Below are 14,879 nucleotides of genomic sequence, written 5' to 3'. Positions count from 1 at the left end.
CTTTTAAGAAATGCATTATAGTTGTAGAAAAAAACGATATGAAATGCATTGCATTAGTGAACAGTGCCTGCAAAACTGTGTATATGTTAGGAGAAATCTGCTAATGAATTTTCATGAGAGCTTTAAAATAAATAAATCGCAAACTGATGTGGAAATGTGGAGAACTAAATTTAAGATTAGGGAAAAATAAGAAAAGAAGAGAGAGCAAAACTGACAAACTCCCTCATCTCCACTCACAGGTGTGGGCTTTTTCACAAATTGCACAGCAATGTGTCTGGATTTTCCACCAAGCCTGCCTTTCACCAGTTGACTGGAGATGTCAGACGATGGCCCTGAAAAGAGGTGAGTTTCCACATTCAAATGACTTACTCTGAAGTAGTTCCACAGGAGTCGGGGGAACTAACAGCTTGAAGATGATGCCATAGGGGTTGCTTTCACCTGTTGGTTCCTTTTTGCTATACAGCAGTGAAGGGTTCAGAGCTTCTGTCCAGCAAAAAACTGGAAATTTGGCTAAATAAGATGTGATTATGGAGATGTTTGTTGGGATTTCTCGTCTTTTTATGTAAAAAGCAAGTGTGTGGGAGAGAAAGAGAGAGAGCATGAGAACCTGCTTGAGGTGAAGGGCAAGATGGTGCCTCTTACCACCACTGTAGGAACACAGGTCACATCCACACCAAACACACCAAACACACACATTTGAAGCATATAGCCTCCACCCCCAATCCTGGGAGCTTGCAGCTTACCTTCTCACAGAGCTACAGTTCCCAGTTGCAGAATCAGAGGCAGAAGCTGAACCAGGAGAGTAGAAGGCCAAGACAGTGGCGGAGCTTCATGCTCTGGCACTGGGGGGCGGAGAGCAGGCAGGGGCGGGGCTGGCATGCGTCCTGGGGGCATGGCATTCAGCGCAGGTGGGGGGCAGCCATGATGGCACCCCACCTGGATCTCCCGCACTCCTCTTCCTCCGCCAGTAGGTCAAGAGGCAGAGATGATTCAAGCTGCTGAAGAGTCACGATTGTTTCCTGTTCCTGCTGCAACAAGCTCCCCTCTATCCTTGTCACCCAGCACTATAAGAGGCATGAAAAGGGCAGATGAGAGGTTGGCTGCACACAGGCGTAGTCTCTGATTGCTTGGGGAAAGCCCTGGAGAGGAGGGGATTTAGTTGGCTGTGAAGAGGTGGGGACTTTCAGTTTCGGTAACTGATTTTCATGGAGTACAACTACTGGGAATGAGCTCATTAGGTCTGACACTCATCCAAGTCTGTGGTTTTGCTGATAAAGAGTTAACTCCAACTTTGAACTGTGTGATTACAGGCTGGCGTACACCTGTGACAATAGTTTAACATGTACCCTTCCCAAGCAGTGCCATAATCTCCTTCCACTGCTTTTTACTCATGGTCCCCCTTCTGGTCCAGGCTCCTCTCCCATAAATACTTGCACCCACTGCTTTTTACAAAATTTAAAGTGGGGGCAGAGAGATGCAATCATGGATCTCCTCCATCATTTGTCCACTTATGGGAATCTGGGACTAGCCAGCCGTCATGGAAATATTCTTCAGCTCCTATTGTAAGAAAACCTATTCTAAAATGAAGGCTGCAGGCCATTTAGACTAATTCCTCCGAATGGGTTCAAATATATCCACCTTGCATTAAATGTGTGTGGAGCTTTTCCGCGAGACAAAGAACATAAGAGACCAAATGTTCTCACGCAGATGCCACCCACTCCAAACTACAGGTTTGCCGAACTTACTGCCGTTTAGAAAAGCATGTGTGTAACTGTAAATATCTTAACATTAAGAAAAGGGAAAGAAAGAAAATAGCCGCTTCTAAAATACCGGTTTTACAATTGCCTTGTGCCTCACTGTGCACCTGAGGAGTATATTAATCGGTGGCAGCTCGCAGTATGACTTGTCTTATTGCTTAATTATATAGGGAAAGGAGACATGGAAAAGAGGTGTGAGTGGAAACTGTTAATTTTGCAGAACAGTACTTGATTCATGTTTCTGTTTCCCCATTCCCCGCTCATTTGGGAAGCAGGTGGTGGCATAGGCATGATCACCACACACACACACACACACACACACACACACACACACACACACACAGAGCTACCTTGTGTCTGCCTTGGCTTGCTGGCCCATTTCCCTCTAAAGCTCAGTGTACTCTCCTTAAACGAAGTCTGTCTCCCTGAAGGGTGGTAAAGGCTGCTCCACACATTGCATTTTTTTCAAAGTACCTGTTCAGCGCTAGCCCAAGATGTTTTCCTGACTGGGGCACCTCCGCTACCACCCATGGGTAGGGGAGAAAGTCATTTCAATATGCATTTGAAGGCAAGCCTACCTAATTCACACTTTCCAAAGCAACGTGCGAACCGAAACACAGTCACCTTTCAAATTCCACACTTTTCCTAATTTTGCAATGCAAATCTCCAACATGTGCAAAAATGCTTGCGTTGGGGGAGAATATGTGCATTAAAATGTACATCAGTGAACATAATATGCAAAAATGCATTATACAAGGGGAAAATTGGTTTGTAAAAACGTGTATATTCTACAAAATTGCATAGAAAACTGTATGTTAGGAGAAATTCTCACAAAAATGCAAATTGTGGTGGAGATAGTGTGTGTGGGGGGACAACAGAGAGATATACCAAAGTGGCCAGATTCCCCTAGTCTAATACCACATGCAGAAGCCAACCTGACTGATGGTCAGACCTCACTGATTCTGTATATGGACAGCTTCTATATGTGGAGTGGAGGGTGTCATTTTGGCCTTTGCTTGAGGCAGCAAAATGGTTTGGGCTGGCCCTGGCCATTTGGGGAGAGGGAGAAGGAAGGTGAATCAATTGTGAAAGCAGTTTGTCTCTTCTAATGTGAAACAGGGCACACTTCTTCCCTACAATGCCCACCCCAACATTTGTTCAAACGGGAAAAAGCAGCCAAACGCCAGTACCTACATGATTTCTCCTAGGATTTGTGCATTCTCTTCAGGGCATTTTTGTTTCCTGATACATCCACTTGCTTGCTTCTTACTCGCATACTTCTCTGTTTCGATTGAAATGTAGGGTGCTAATGATCTGTTTATGCGAAGTGTCCAGAGGCTTTAAGCGTGGATGCTGCAGAGACCAAGAGGGCATCCAGTTGAGTCTTTTGCCTCGGCTTTCCAATGTACTTTTCTTGCCTTTGCGCATTCTGATCTCATGTTTATTTTGACTAAGCCTTTGTGCATCCCATTTGAGATATTTTACTGTCCTTAAAGAGCAATTCTGTTCTGCAGCTCTTGGTGTGATGACATTTGCCTATCAACCCAATGACTGCGGGTGGCACTGTGGTCTAAACCACTGAGCCTCTTGGGCTTGCTGATCAGAAGGTCAGTGGTTAGAATCCCTGAAGTGGGGTGAGCTCCCATTGCTCAGTCCCAGCTCCTGCAAACCTAGCAGTTTGAAAGCACACCAAAAAGTGCAAGTAAATAAATAGGTACTGCTCTGGTGGGAAGGTAAATGACATTTCCCTGCGCTGCTCTGGTTTCGGTGTTCCGCTGTGCCATGTCATACTGGCCACATGACCTGGAATAACTGTCTGCGGACAAACGCCAGCTCCCTCGGCCTGTAAAGCGAGATGAGCACCGCAACTCCAGAGTTGTTTGCGACTGGACTTAACTGTCAGGGGTCCTTTACCTTTAGGGAACATTGTTCCTAATTCTTTGCACACATGAAAACAAAAACCCCCTGAAAGTAATCCTTTAACAAGCAAGTGTTGGGTCATAGAAGACTAGGTGTTAGTTCTTCCAACTCAGTATACAGTCATTCACAACATTTAAATTATTGTGTTAAAACTGGACAAGTGCAAGATCTTTACTATTCATCATCCACCTCATTTTGGATCCTAAGCTGGCATTCAGGTTTTTCCACACTACTATTTATGTCTCCATATCTGCTTGCAACAGGCACACAATGCTGTTGCAACAATGGTGTCAGATGTCCATGCTTTCGTGGTAGTGCACTGGTTAGCGATAGGCAAATCTGTTGATTTCGGTGTCTCTCAGTTTCTCATCTTTCCAGCTTACATTCAGTTCATCACATTTCCACAACAGTCTGCAATATTTTTTTTTTAACTCTCATGGAAATTAGGCATCTTAGTATATACTTCTCCTAATGCTCTTTCAAGCAATTTCCCCTAATGACCCAAGTGAATGAGGGTCAGTGGAGCCACTGGAGGGATGGAGAGCATGGCAAAGAGAGTTATTATTAAGCACATTTGTATCACACTCATTCTACAATGCAGGGAATCTGTAGCTCTCCAGATGAAGGGACTCAAAGCCCATCAACCCCAGCCAGAATGGACAATGGTCAGGAACGATGGGAGTTGGTGTCAGCAATGTCTGGAGAGCATCAGCTTCCCCGGCCCTGGTTCAATGAGCTCATAGTGTAAATCATAGGGTTGTCAGACCCCACCCCACCAGGCTGACCTGAAGTCTCCATGCCCTATCTTAATTTTCAACTAGTGACGTATTTGCTCATGTGTTAGACTTTTTATTTGACATGCTCATAGCAACTGCAGTCCACACCCTGTGACATCACCAGGTCTCACCTTGGAGCCTTGAAATCCCCTGGGATGCTCCTGACTTGACACCTCTAGTGAATCAGGCTTACCCTACTTTAATCTCCAGACAACTGCTGCAGAAGTAGCCAACCTGATGTCTTCCAGGTACCATCTCTCATCATTCCTGACCATTGACCATGCTAGCTGGGAATGACGGGAGTTGTAGTCCAAAACATCTGGAGGGGATCGCATTGGCCAGCTCTAGTTCAAGAGGTGTGGGTCAGGTAAATTTTCATTTAAGAATCTGCAAAAACCAGATCCCTCAAGGATCCCTCTGTATGGTGCCTGTGCAAACAGAATATCCTTGTGACCACTCTGGGTTCACCTTCACTCTTAGCTGTTTTCTCACAGAGGCTTTCTGGGAGAATTGATTGCTGACCCAGACTGGTGGTGGTTTCCAAAAGAACAGTCATTGGCTGCACTTGCCAACATCACAGCTGATCTAATTCATGCCAATATTCCACAATGCTGAACTAGAATGTAAAGTCTCCATACTGCCTGACCCCCTCAACCCTTTTCTTGTACAGATAAGCAGAATCATGGCACTTACAGTCACAGTGAATCTCTCACTAGGAGCCATGCGCTCTGTTAACACGCTCTCTTTAGGACAGAATGTGTAAAGTGATTAATTGGCACAATTAGCTGATTAATGGCTTGATCATGTTTTAAAAATAGTCTCGATTAATTGAGGTTGGCCATCTGGGCTCTTCTGCTATGAGCTGCAGGGACCCAAGTAGCACCTCTGATGCCTGCTTTTGTACATGCACACACATGTGCACTCCTTCCCACCCTCCCACCAACACACTTACACACACACTAGGGATGTGTGAATCTGTTATAATTTATCTCAGTTTTAAGTTCAGTTCTCCACATTTACACATCACTTTTTTAAAAAAAGTAAATTTGAAAATTCACCAGCATTTTGGGGGCAAATTTGTCCCACAGCACACATTTTTGACTAATATAAACATTTTTGCAAATATTTATATCCCCCCCTAATCAAATGCATTTCTGCAGGTTCCCCCCCCCCCCACTGAGCTGTGCATTTCTATGCACATGTTAGCTGAGCATTTGCATTCTTGATCACATTGCTTGGCTGAAGAACTGCACTGCAAAATTTGGAGGAGTGCAAAAATTCAGAGAAAATTCAGTTTGTGTATTGCTTCAGAAAGTGAAATGAGGTAGGTTTACCTTTCTATGCCAACTGAACCAAATTTATCTCTCTAACACCCTCTCTAACACCCACACACTTGTATTGCCTTTCCCTTGCTGGGGGGCCAGCCTTACAATCTACATTAGGGTAAGCACCAATCGGATGCTTTTTGGGTGCTGAGAGTGCAGTGCATGTCACATGACTTGCCTGGGAGTGCATGCCGGAATGGTATGGTATGCACTGTATAGCTCAGTGGGAACTAACTGGAACCTTATAATCATAGAATTGTAGAGTTGGAAGGGACTGTGAGGGTCATCTAGTCCAACCCCCTGCAATGCAGGAATCTTTTGCTGCATCCAGGCAGCACATTGTTTAGTTTCCCCAACATTTCCTTAACTGATAAGTTCCACATTTTATGTGACACTTCTGGAATTCCAGCAGAATCTAGTGGAAGTTTAGTGCTCATTTATATGTTAATTGCTTCCAGGAAAAAATATATCAATTTCCCACCCTGTTAGCCCAGAAAGTCATGGGAGTTTGGTGCCTGCCACTTTCATTGATCACACTATGGGACAAATTTTGGGGTGGTATTCCGGCATAAAGTTCTTTCCTGCCATTTTCATGGGCAAATCATGAAGGAACAGAAGTGTGCATGTGCAAAAGTGGTGGCGATGTGTCAGATGATGTCCACAGTTGTGTCAAACCACACCCACTGGTGTGAATGACAGGGCAGTATGTTGATCCAAAAGCCACAGTTCCACAACAGGTAACACTGTGTAAAAGAAAAGTTAGAACTTTGCACAGAACCTCTATTATTATAACCAGAAAAACCAGTGTATTGATCCCCTTGTCTGAATGCACCCTTAGTCTTACCTATGTAGCAAGTCCTGGTGCTATGCTGAATGGTTGACCTGTTATTCACAAATAAATACTGCTATTGAACTTTATCTGGCTGTGATGGAGGCAGCTGCTTCCTGCTATTAGGGCAGACCCACTTCAAGGCTTCCTCACAGTTGAGTCGCCTTCCCAAACCCACAGGATACTACAATCCGATTTATAGACACACTTTCCCCAGAGAGACTCACCAGGTGAAGAGCTATTTTATTTTCACAGGCTCTTAATTGTTCTTCTTTTTTTAAAAAGATTGCTGCCAGTTTCTATCTGCTGTTCTTGTTATGATACCTGTTTCATTGTTACTGTGTAAGCTGTCCTGAGGATATTTAAATTGAAGAGTAGTCCATAAATTAATAATAAAAAAATGATGAAAACACTGCAAGAAAGCAATCAAGCATTTCAAGGGGATGTGAAAGTTCCAACAGCACTTAATCTTTGTTGCTCCACTTTCTGCCAAGATAGTATTTTTTTTTTTATTAAAACTCTCATAAATGAAGATATAAGACGCCTGAGAGACAACAAAACGGGTTGAAAACAAAAACCCTTTTATTAAACTTGTACATGGACCTGCTCCTGTGCTACGAGATCCTAACCCTTAGATATTACAGCAAAGCCACAACTCAAAGCTCTGGGTCTACAACTGAATCATTAGACAGAGGTCTAAACATTAACCTCAGAAAACGGGCATGCCTTGTCTCTTTGGTTGATTGTCTTTTAGCATCACTGTGTGGTCTCACTACTTTCTTTTTTTAATTATGTCATTGCTTGTCTCTCTCTCTCTCTCTCTTTTTGGGTGTGTGTGTATGTAAACAATACAATGTATTTTAAAAGGCCGTTTTAAACGATGGAGCAAATAACCACCATATCTCCCTCTAATGGAAAACATAGGTGGTATGTGCTGACAGGTTCATAGCTGGGATGGAATCACGGAGAAACAAGAGGCAGGGGAGGTATTGTGATGCTCAGGGCACAGCCTTTCCCATCCTTGGGTCCCCAGGTGTTGGACTGCAACACACGCACAAAAAGGATCAGTGTTACATGATTCCAAACAGTGTTGGGAGGGATGCACAAAGTGGGGTTAAAAAGCTCCCTGCCTTCAGCTATAAAGCAAAAGCGCTGAAGTTCAAGAATGGCAGCCGCCCCTGATCCTGTGCCCTTCAGCAGAACACAGCACAACAGGTGAATATTTCAAAAGGATAAGGAATTAAACTGAAGTTCTCCGAGAGCCCTGAAACGCACTCCAGGTCTCCTGTTCCAAGCTGGCTGGAGACCTCTACGGGAGAACTCCTTTAGGGGCTGCAGATAGTATCATTTTGTTGCAAGATCCAACCCCTGCTATAGGGAACTTAAGCATGTTTAACTCTGTGGCCCAGTGCAGACATACTGTAGCTATGGCTAGGAGATTGGGAGTGTCCTGGAAGCATGAGCCCTCCTTCTTTCCCTTTCTTCTACCATTTCCAAGCTAACCATGGTAAGCACTAGGCATACATCAGTGTTTCTGCCAACTGTAGATAGTTCAAATCACAATTTTAAAGCCAGGGTTGCAATCTTTAGTTTGCTACTGACCAACTTTGGTTTCCCTGCCTTCTGCCCTGCTAATTCCACCAGGCACCAGTTGCTGCTGAGCAAAAGATAAACAAAAGTGCCAGTGTGGATGTCTTGCTAGCCATAATTAGGGCTGAAGCTGAAGGGAGGAGGGGATGCAAAGATGTGGGTTGGGGAGGGAACGCATTGCCTGAAGGGATGTTCCTGAACATCTCTGCATAGAAGAAGCAGGCCGTATTACCGGTATATCTCCCAAGACCTGCATTGGGCTGAGATTGTGGACTCCCCAATTGATTATAAAAAATATTTTATCAAGAGGTAAAGTTGTAATTAGACAGGAATGTTTTTGTTGGTGTGCTTGTGAAAATACATTGGAAATGAAGATTGTTGTTGTTTTAAAAAACAACCATGAAGCTCTGATTCTACTTTAAAAACTAATTAAGGGAATCCTAGATATTCAGAGGGACGTGGGTGGCACTGTGGTCTAAACCACTGAGCCTAGGGCTTGCGATCGGAAGGTCGGCGGTTCGAATCCCCGCAATGGGGTGAGCTCCTGTTGCTCGGTCCCAGCTCCTGCCAACCTAGCAGTTAGAAAGCACGTCAAAGTGCAAGTAGATAAATAGGTACTGCACCGGTGGGAAGGTAAATGGCGTTTCCGTACGCTGCTCTGGTTTCGTTGGCTCCCTCGGCCTGTAAAGCGAGATGAGTGCAGCAACCCCAGAGTTGTTCGCGACTGGACTTAACTGTCAGGGGTCCTTTTTTCTAAAAAAGTTGTAATTAGACAGGAATGTTTTTGTTCGTGTGCTTGTGAAAATACTTTGGGAATGAAGATTGTTGTTGTTTTAAAAAACAACCATGAAGCTTTTATTCAACTTTAAAAAATATCTTAGATATTCAGAAAGAATTATGGGTCCTTTAAGTTGTAACAGATTGTTAACAGCACAATCCTGTACATATACTGATGTGATATAGATATATAGTATGTAAATTACTGAGAGATATTTTGTAACAGGTAACTAATACATCAAATAAATAATAATAAAATATGTGATGTATAGAGCCAGTGTAGTGATCAGCATGTTCGGCTACAACTGAAGGCAACTTGGTCCAAATCCTCACTCAGTCATGAAGCTTCCTTTGGGCCAGTCACCTCTCAGCCTCACTAACCTCACAGGGTTGTGAAGATAAACATGAGGCAGGGAGAGAACAATGTATGCCACCTGGAACTCCTTGCAGAAATGGCAGGGTATAAAAGTAATAATGAATTATAAAAAGTAAGTCCCATTGAGTTCAATGTGGCTTATTCCCAAGTAAGTGGATATAGGATTGCCCACTAAAACAGTGTTTCTAATCTTGTTTTACAAATGATCGAAGAAATATTTACCTGTTTTCTTGTTTCCACCACAAGATCATGTAATTTATCTCTGTGGGACGCAGGTTGTTGTGGTATGTGTGTGTGTTTAATGGTTTCAGGTTGTCCAGAATAACTAGCAAGCTAGGGAATGAATTTTCCTCTCAGTGTCTTTTAAGACAGAAAGTATTGATCAGGAAAAGAATGTTAACGTTTTTACTGTACCATAAAGCATTGGCACTAGAAGCCATAGGAAGAAGGTTTTTTTTTTTTTTTCTTGGACAGGAGGTTAAAAAAGGAGGAGGAGGAAGTGGTAATGGCCTTTGTTAGCAGGGTTGCAAATTAAGAAAATTGTAAAATGCTTGGAGACTCAGATCAAAGCAGCTATGAGATTAGCTTGGAATCCCCCCCCCATTTGAATTATCAGTATAGAGAATGCAGGGCTTTCTGTAGAGTGGCACCTCTCTCTCTGCCTGTGGAGAATCATTACCAATGTAAGCCAATGGTGTGAGTCAAGTTAATATGGCAATTTGGGTTATATGCAACTAGTTTTCTGTCTCTAGAACTCTGATAGGATGTCAGGGAACTCTGATAGGGAAATGGGACTGTGCAGTCTTTCTGGCATCAATTACTATTGTTCTTTGGTTGGTTTCTTACTCTCTAGTCCCCATATTTTAATGAAGTTTTCAACAAGCAGGGCACAGAAGCAAACAATCACAAGATGAGAAACACACTAGACAAGAGTTTCAAAAAGCATGGGGGAAATGCAGAGAATACTTCACAAAACAGTGCCCTAAAATATAAACTTGGACTTGTTTTGATTAATGTCTGCAGGAGACTTTGCGGATATTTAAGTTATAATTACAAAAATCTTAATAATTATTCATAAAGGAAACAGCTTAAAAAAAGTAAATAAGGAGGCCAGATACAGGATAAAGGAAGTCTTTTATTTGGTTGTTTGTATTGTTGTATGTTATGCTCATTGTATGGTATGTTCATGTTTAATGAGGGTGGATTTCTGTATTGGGGGGTTTATGTTATGTTGTAAATAAAATTTCCAATAAAATTTTTTAAAAAGATGAGAAACAAAACAGTATACAGAGAATCAGAATACAGCAACAATCCACTGAAAAAGTTTGTGTGATTGCAGAGGCATGAGTTAGCAACTGTGAATGAAGTTCCATGGTTGTATTAACCAAGCTGAAAAATGGAATCCAGGTTGTATCAAAGTGAGCAGTTTTGGATTCATTCCTGGCAACTCTGCAGTATTGTGTGAGGCACTCATACAGTGAAAAATCCAAAACACTCTTCAGCCAGCCTGCTATAGAGGGGTTAGACTCCCAACTTCCAGTGTCTAGTGACCTCAATCCATGGTGCCACCAGCAAGGAGAAAAAACAAATCTTTGTATCAGAGCCAGATAAGTCTCTAAAGATAATCATGCAAGACCCAGTTCAAGGATTAATTTTTGACCAGTGATGGCCTCCATTTCCTAAACATTCACTCCCGAAAGAGCAGCATGATGGGAAACTCCCATCACATATGCAGGAAGGTTCCATTGGGATCACATCCCCTCTAGCAATTAGAGGAGAATGCCACACTGGGGTCCAGTTCCACCGCAGGAGTTTACAGAAGAGGCCTCCTGGATTCTATCTGAGATGCTTTTAGGGGGTGGGTTGACTTCCTATACCACAATAGTGAGGTTCTCTTCCCAAGCTACCCACAAGCCATTTGAGTCCACCACAGATTTACATTTTATATATCTCTGAAGCTATCCCCCCAGCCGTTGTGCAGAGGGACTAATACATCTGCCAAAGAGCAAAGCCCCTCTCCCTCATTGATCAGCTGAAAAGCAAATAAGCGGATTTGGAAAACCTGGAACCAGTTGAAGCGAACGCCTTGGAGAGCTTCAGACAGAGTCCTTTGGGGAATGGGATGGTCCCAGATCACAATATCACAAATGCCAAAGAGGCTCCCAACCTTCCATTCTTTGAATAAGAAGGTATATATCAGTATGCCAAAACCCAGAGTGACGCAGGATCAGGGTCAGTGGGGACATCCCCAGAGCTAGCTTTTAGCCCTGCCACATCAACATTGTAATTTGCAAGAAAGGTTTGCTGAGCTTGTTAACAGCAGGCCAAGTAGGGTGCAGAAAATGTAAGGACTCTAGTGAAGGCACTGAGGGGGGCAGTTCCAGCTCTACCCATGGGAGACTCCTCAATAATGCAGATTTTTTAAAATTGGAAGCACCATAGTGAAGCCCGAAGCTGAGAAGCCCAAGCCCCACTTTAGCTCTAGGTTTAAACAGTGTTATTTGCCACCCATCTGTATTTCCCAGCAGTAGCAAAGTTGTTATTTGGAAAAGTCATCTTTAGGAACGCCTTCAAGGCATTTGACTGAGTGGAGTGGGATTTCCCCGAAAATACTGTTTAGACAAATTACATCTGGGGACAGGTTTATGCACTTGATCTACCAATTGCATCCACGCTTTCCAACAATGATTTCAGGCAACAGCTTCAACTCCTTGGGCATCAGCCTTGCTAGAGGCATCAAACAAGGGTGCCCTCTATTGCTTCTGCTCTTTGCTTTGATAATAAGGGGTGTTGGTTAAGATTGTCTGATCTCAGTGCACTCTGGAGGGGATAGTAGATGTGAGGAGACTCAAACACAGATCCACCCCGTTTGAGGGTGATATGCTATTAATGCTGTTTGATCCCCACATTGCCCTCACAGACCTGAATAGGTCTTTGGAGCAGTTCCATAGTGTGGCAGACTTGGAAATTAATTACACTACAACTATAGTTCTGCCCCTTAACATGCCACCTGAGGACCACATTTGACTATTCACTGTTTTTGGCTTCACCCTGTGTTGTGAGAGTTTTAAGTATTTGGGGGCTATCATTCCACATGGTTTTAGGCAATTGAAATCTCCTAACTTTAGGAGGCCCTATAAACCAACTCTAAATGAGCTGAAAGGTTAGTTAGTGGTATAAACAGTTTCAAATCTTCCATACCTGGGTAAGGTAATTGAGAGAGCGGATGCTGAACAGCTTGGTAGGTTTCTGGAGGAAACATCGGCATTAGATCCATTTCAGTCCGGTTTCCATCCTGGTTTTGGGACGGAGACGGCTCTGGTTGCCCTAACAGATGATCTCCATAGACAACTGGATCGAGGCGGGTCAGGACTGCTGATCCTTTTAGATTTGTCAGCAGCCTTTGACATGGTCGATCATGATCTTCTGGACCACCGCCTCGCAGACGTGGGGATACAGGGCATAGCCCGTAACTGGCTGTGCTCTTTTATCTCTGGTCGGGGACAGAGGGTGGCACTAGGGAGGGAAATGTCGTCGCGCCACTCCTTGGTGTGTGGAGTGCCACAGGGCGCAATTTTCTCCCCGATGCTTTTTAACATCTTTATGCGCCCCCTTGCCCAGATTATCCGGAGCTTTGGGCTGGGCTGTCACCAATATGCTGATGACACTCAGCTCTATCTGCTGATGGATGGCCACACCGACTCGGCCCCGAACACACTGACCAGATGCTTGGAAGCTGTGGCTGGATGGTTTCGTGGGAGCCGATTGAAACTAAATCCTTCGAAGACAGAGGTCCTATGGCTAGGTCGGGATGACATGGGGATGAGGGACCAACTCCCTTCTCTTGCGGGGGCCCAATTAGTGCCATTGCCTTCCGTTAAGAGTTTGGGTGTAATCCTTGACGCCTCCCTTTCCATGGAGGCGCAAGTTACAGCAACAGCCAAGGCGACATTTTTCCACCTTCGCCGCATCAAGCAGTTGGTCCCTTACCTTTCCCGCCCCGACCTGGCCACAGTGATCCATGCGACGGTCATCTCCAGGCTTGACTACTGTAATTCGCTCTACGCGGGGCTGCCCTTGAAGCTGTCCCAGAAACTCCAGCGGGTAGAGAATGCTGCAGCGAGGCTCCTCACGGGGTCTCTGCCATGGGAGCATATTAACCCAGTGCTTTTCAAGCTGCACTGGCTCCCGGTGGAGTACAGGGTCAGATTTAAGGTGCTGCTTTTGACCTTTAAAGCCCTTCACGGCCTAGGACCCTCGTACCTACGGGACCGCCTCTCCTGGTATGCCCCACGGAGAGCCTCAAGGTCCATAAATAACAACACCCTAGTGGTCCCAGGCCCTAAGGAAGTTAGATTGGCCTCAACCAGAGCCAGGGTCTTTTCAACTCTGGCTCCGCCCTGGTGGAACGCTCTGCCTCATGAGACCAGGGCCCTGCAGGATCTGATTTCTTTCCGCAGGGCCTGTAAGACAGAGTTGTTCCGCCTGGCCTTTGGCTTGGAGCCAATTTGATTCCCTCCCTCGCTCTCTTTCTTTTTTCTTTTCCTTCTCCTCCTGCGATGAGGCTACATTTTAATATTTTAATGTTCCATTATTTTAATGTTGTATTTTATTTTTGTTTTTAAGTTGTAATCATTAATCTTGTTTTTTTATTGCTTGTAAGCCGCTCTGAGCCCAGCCTTGGCTGGGGAGGGCGGGGTATAAATAAATTATTATTATTATTATTATTATTATTATTATTATTATTATTATTATTATCTCAATCTAAATTGTCTGGGCAGAATAGCAGACATAAAGATGCTTGGTTTCTGACTAGGTGAGGGATGCTGGAGCTTTTTAGCTAACATCTGAAACTCTGCTAGGTCTAAGTGGCACAATCTGCTGCTTTTAAAGCAGAAGAGCAAGTCAGGGTTTATCCATTGTATCTCTGCAAGATTCACTGATCTCTCCACATTCTGGTCAGTTTCCTTAAGTGGGGTAGAGGGAGTGTATGATTGGATCTCAGAAGAGGCATCCCATGGCATCTCTGTATGAGTGGCTCACCTCATCTCAGTTGGCTGAATGCAGAACCATGGATGCGCTTCTCTGAAAATACGTGGTTCTTATAGTGTACTTCCTAAAAGTCTGGGTTTGGGGTTTTTTTTGAGGGGAAGGGTTAAGAGTGAAGCATGTCTCAGCTATTGGTTTGGGGAAACAATAAGAACCCCACTTGGTCAGACCAAAGGTTCCTCTCTTCCAATATTCTGTTTCTCACAGGGGCTGACCCAGATGCCCATAAGCAAGTCTTTCCTGCACTGTGGCCCCCACCAACTGTTTTTCAGAGGTATGCTGCTTTTTAACCTGGAGGTTCCATATACAGTAAGCTCATTTATTTAAAGTATTTATACACAGCTTTTCAGAAGGATTGTCATTAGTAATAGACCAGTGACAGGTGTATTCTCCCCAAATCTGTCTAACCCCTTTTTAAAGCTGACTATGTTACTGGCCACCATCCCAATCTGTGGCAGAAAATTTAATAACTTTCGTATC

General features: G+C 44.0%; 1 protein-coding gene across 1 annotated transcript in view; it reads left to right on the top strand.

Moving 5' to 3' along the window:
• Positions 1-246: 246 nt before the first annotated feature.
• ZNF423 (zinc finger protein 423) overlaps positions 247-14,879 on the top strand; it is a 320,155-nt gene continuing 305,522 nt past the window's right edge. The window contains exon 1 of the mRNA XM_083625988.1: positions 247-342. Within this exon, the coding sequence (XP_083482114.1) occupies positions 327-342 (16 nt within the window). The 5' untranslated portion in view covers positions 247-326. The remainder of the gene's footprint in view (positions 343-14,879) is intronic.

The sequence above is a fragment of the Podarcis filfolensis genome (assembly GCF_964270895.1).
Source record: "Podarcis filfolensis genome assembly, chromosome: 8".
Classification (NCBI taxonomy): Eukaryota; Metazoa; Chordata; class Lepidosauria; order Squamata; family Lacertidae; genus Podarcis; species Podarcis filfolensis.
This window is presented reverse-complemented; position numbering and strand designations above follow the sequence as displayed.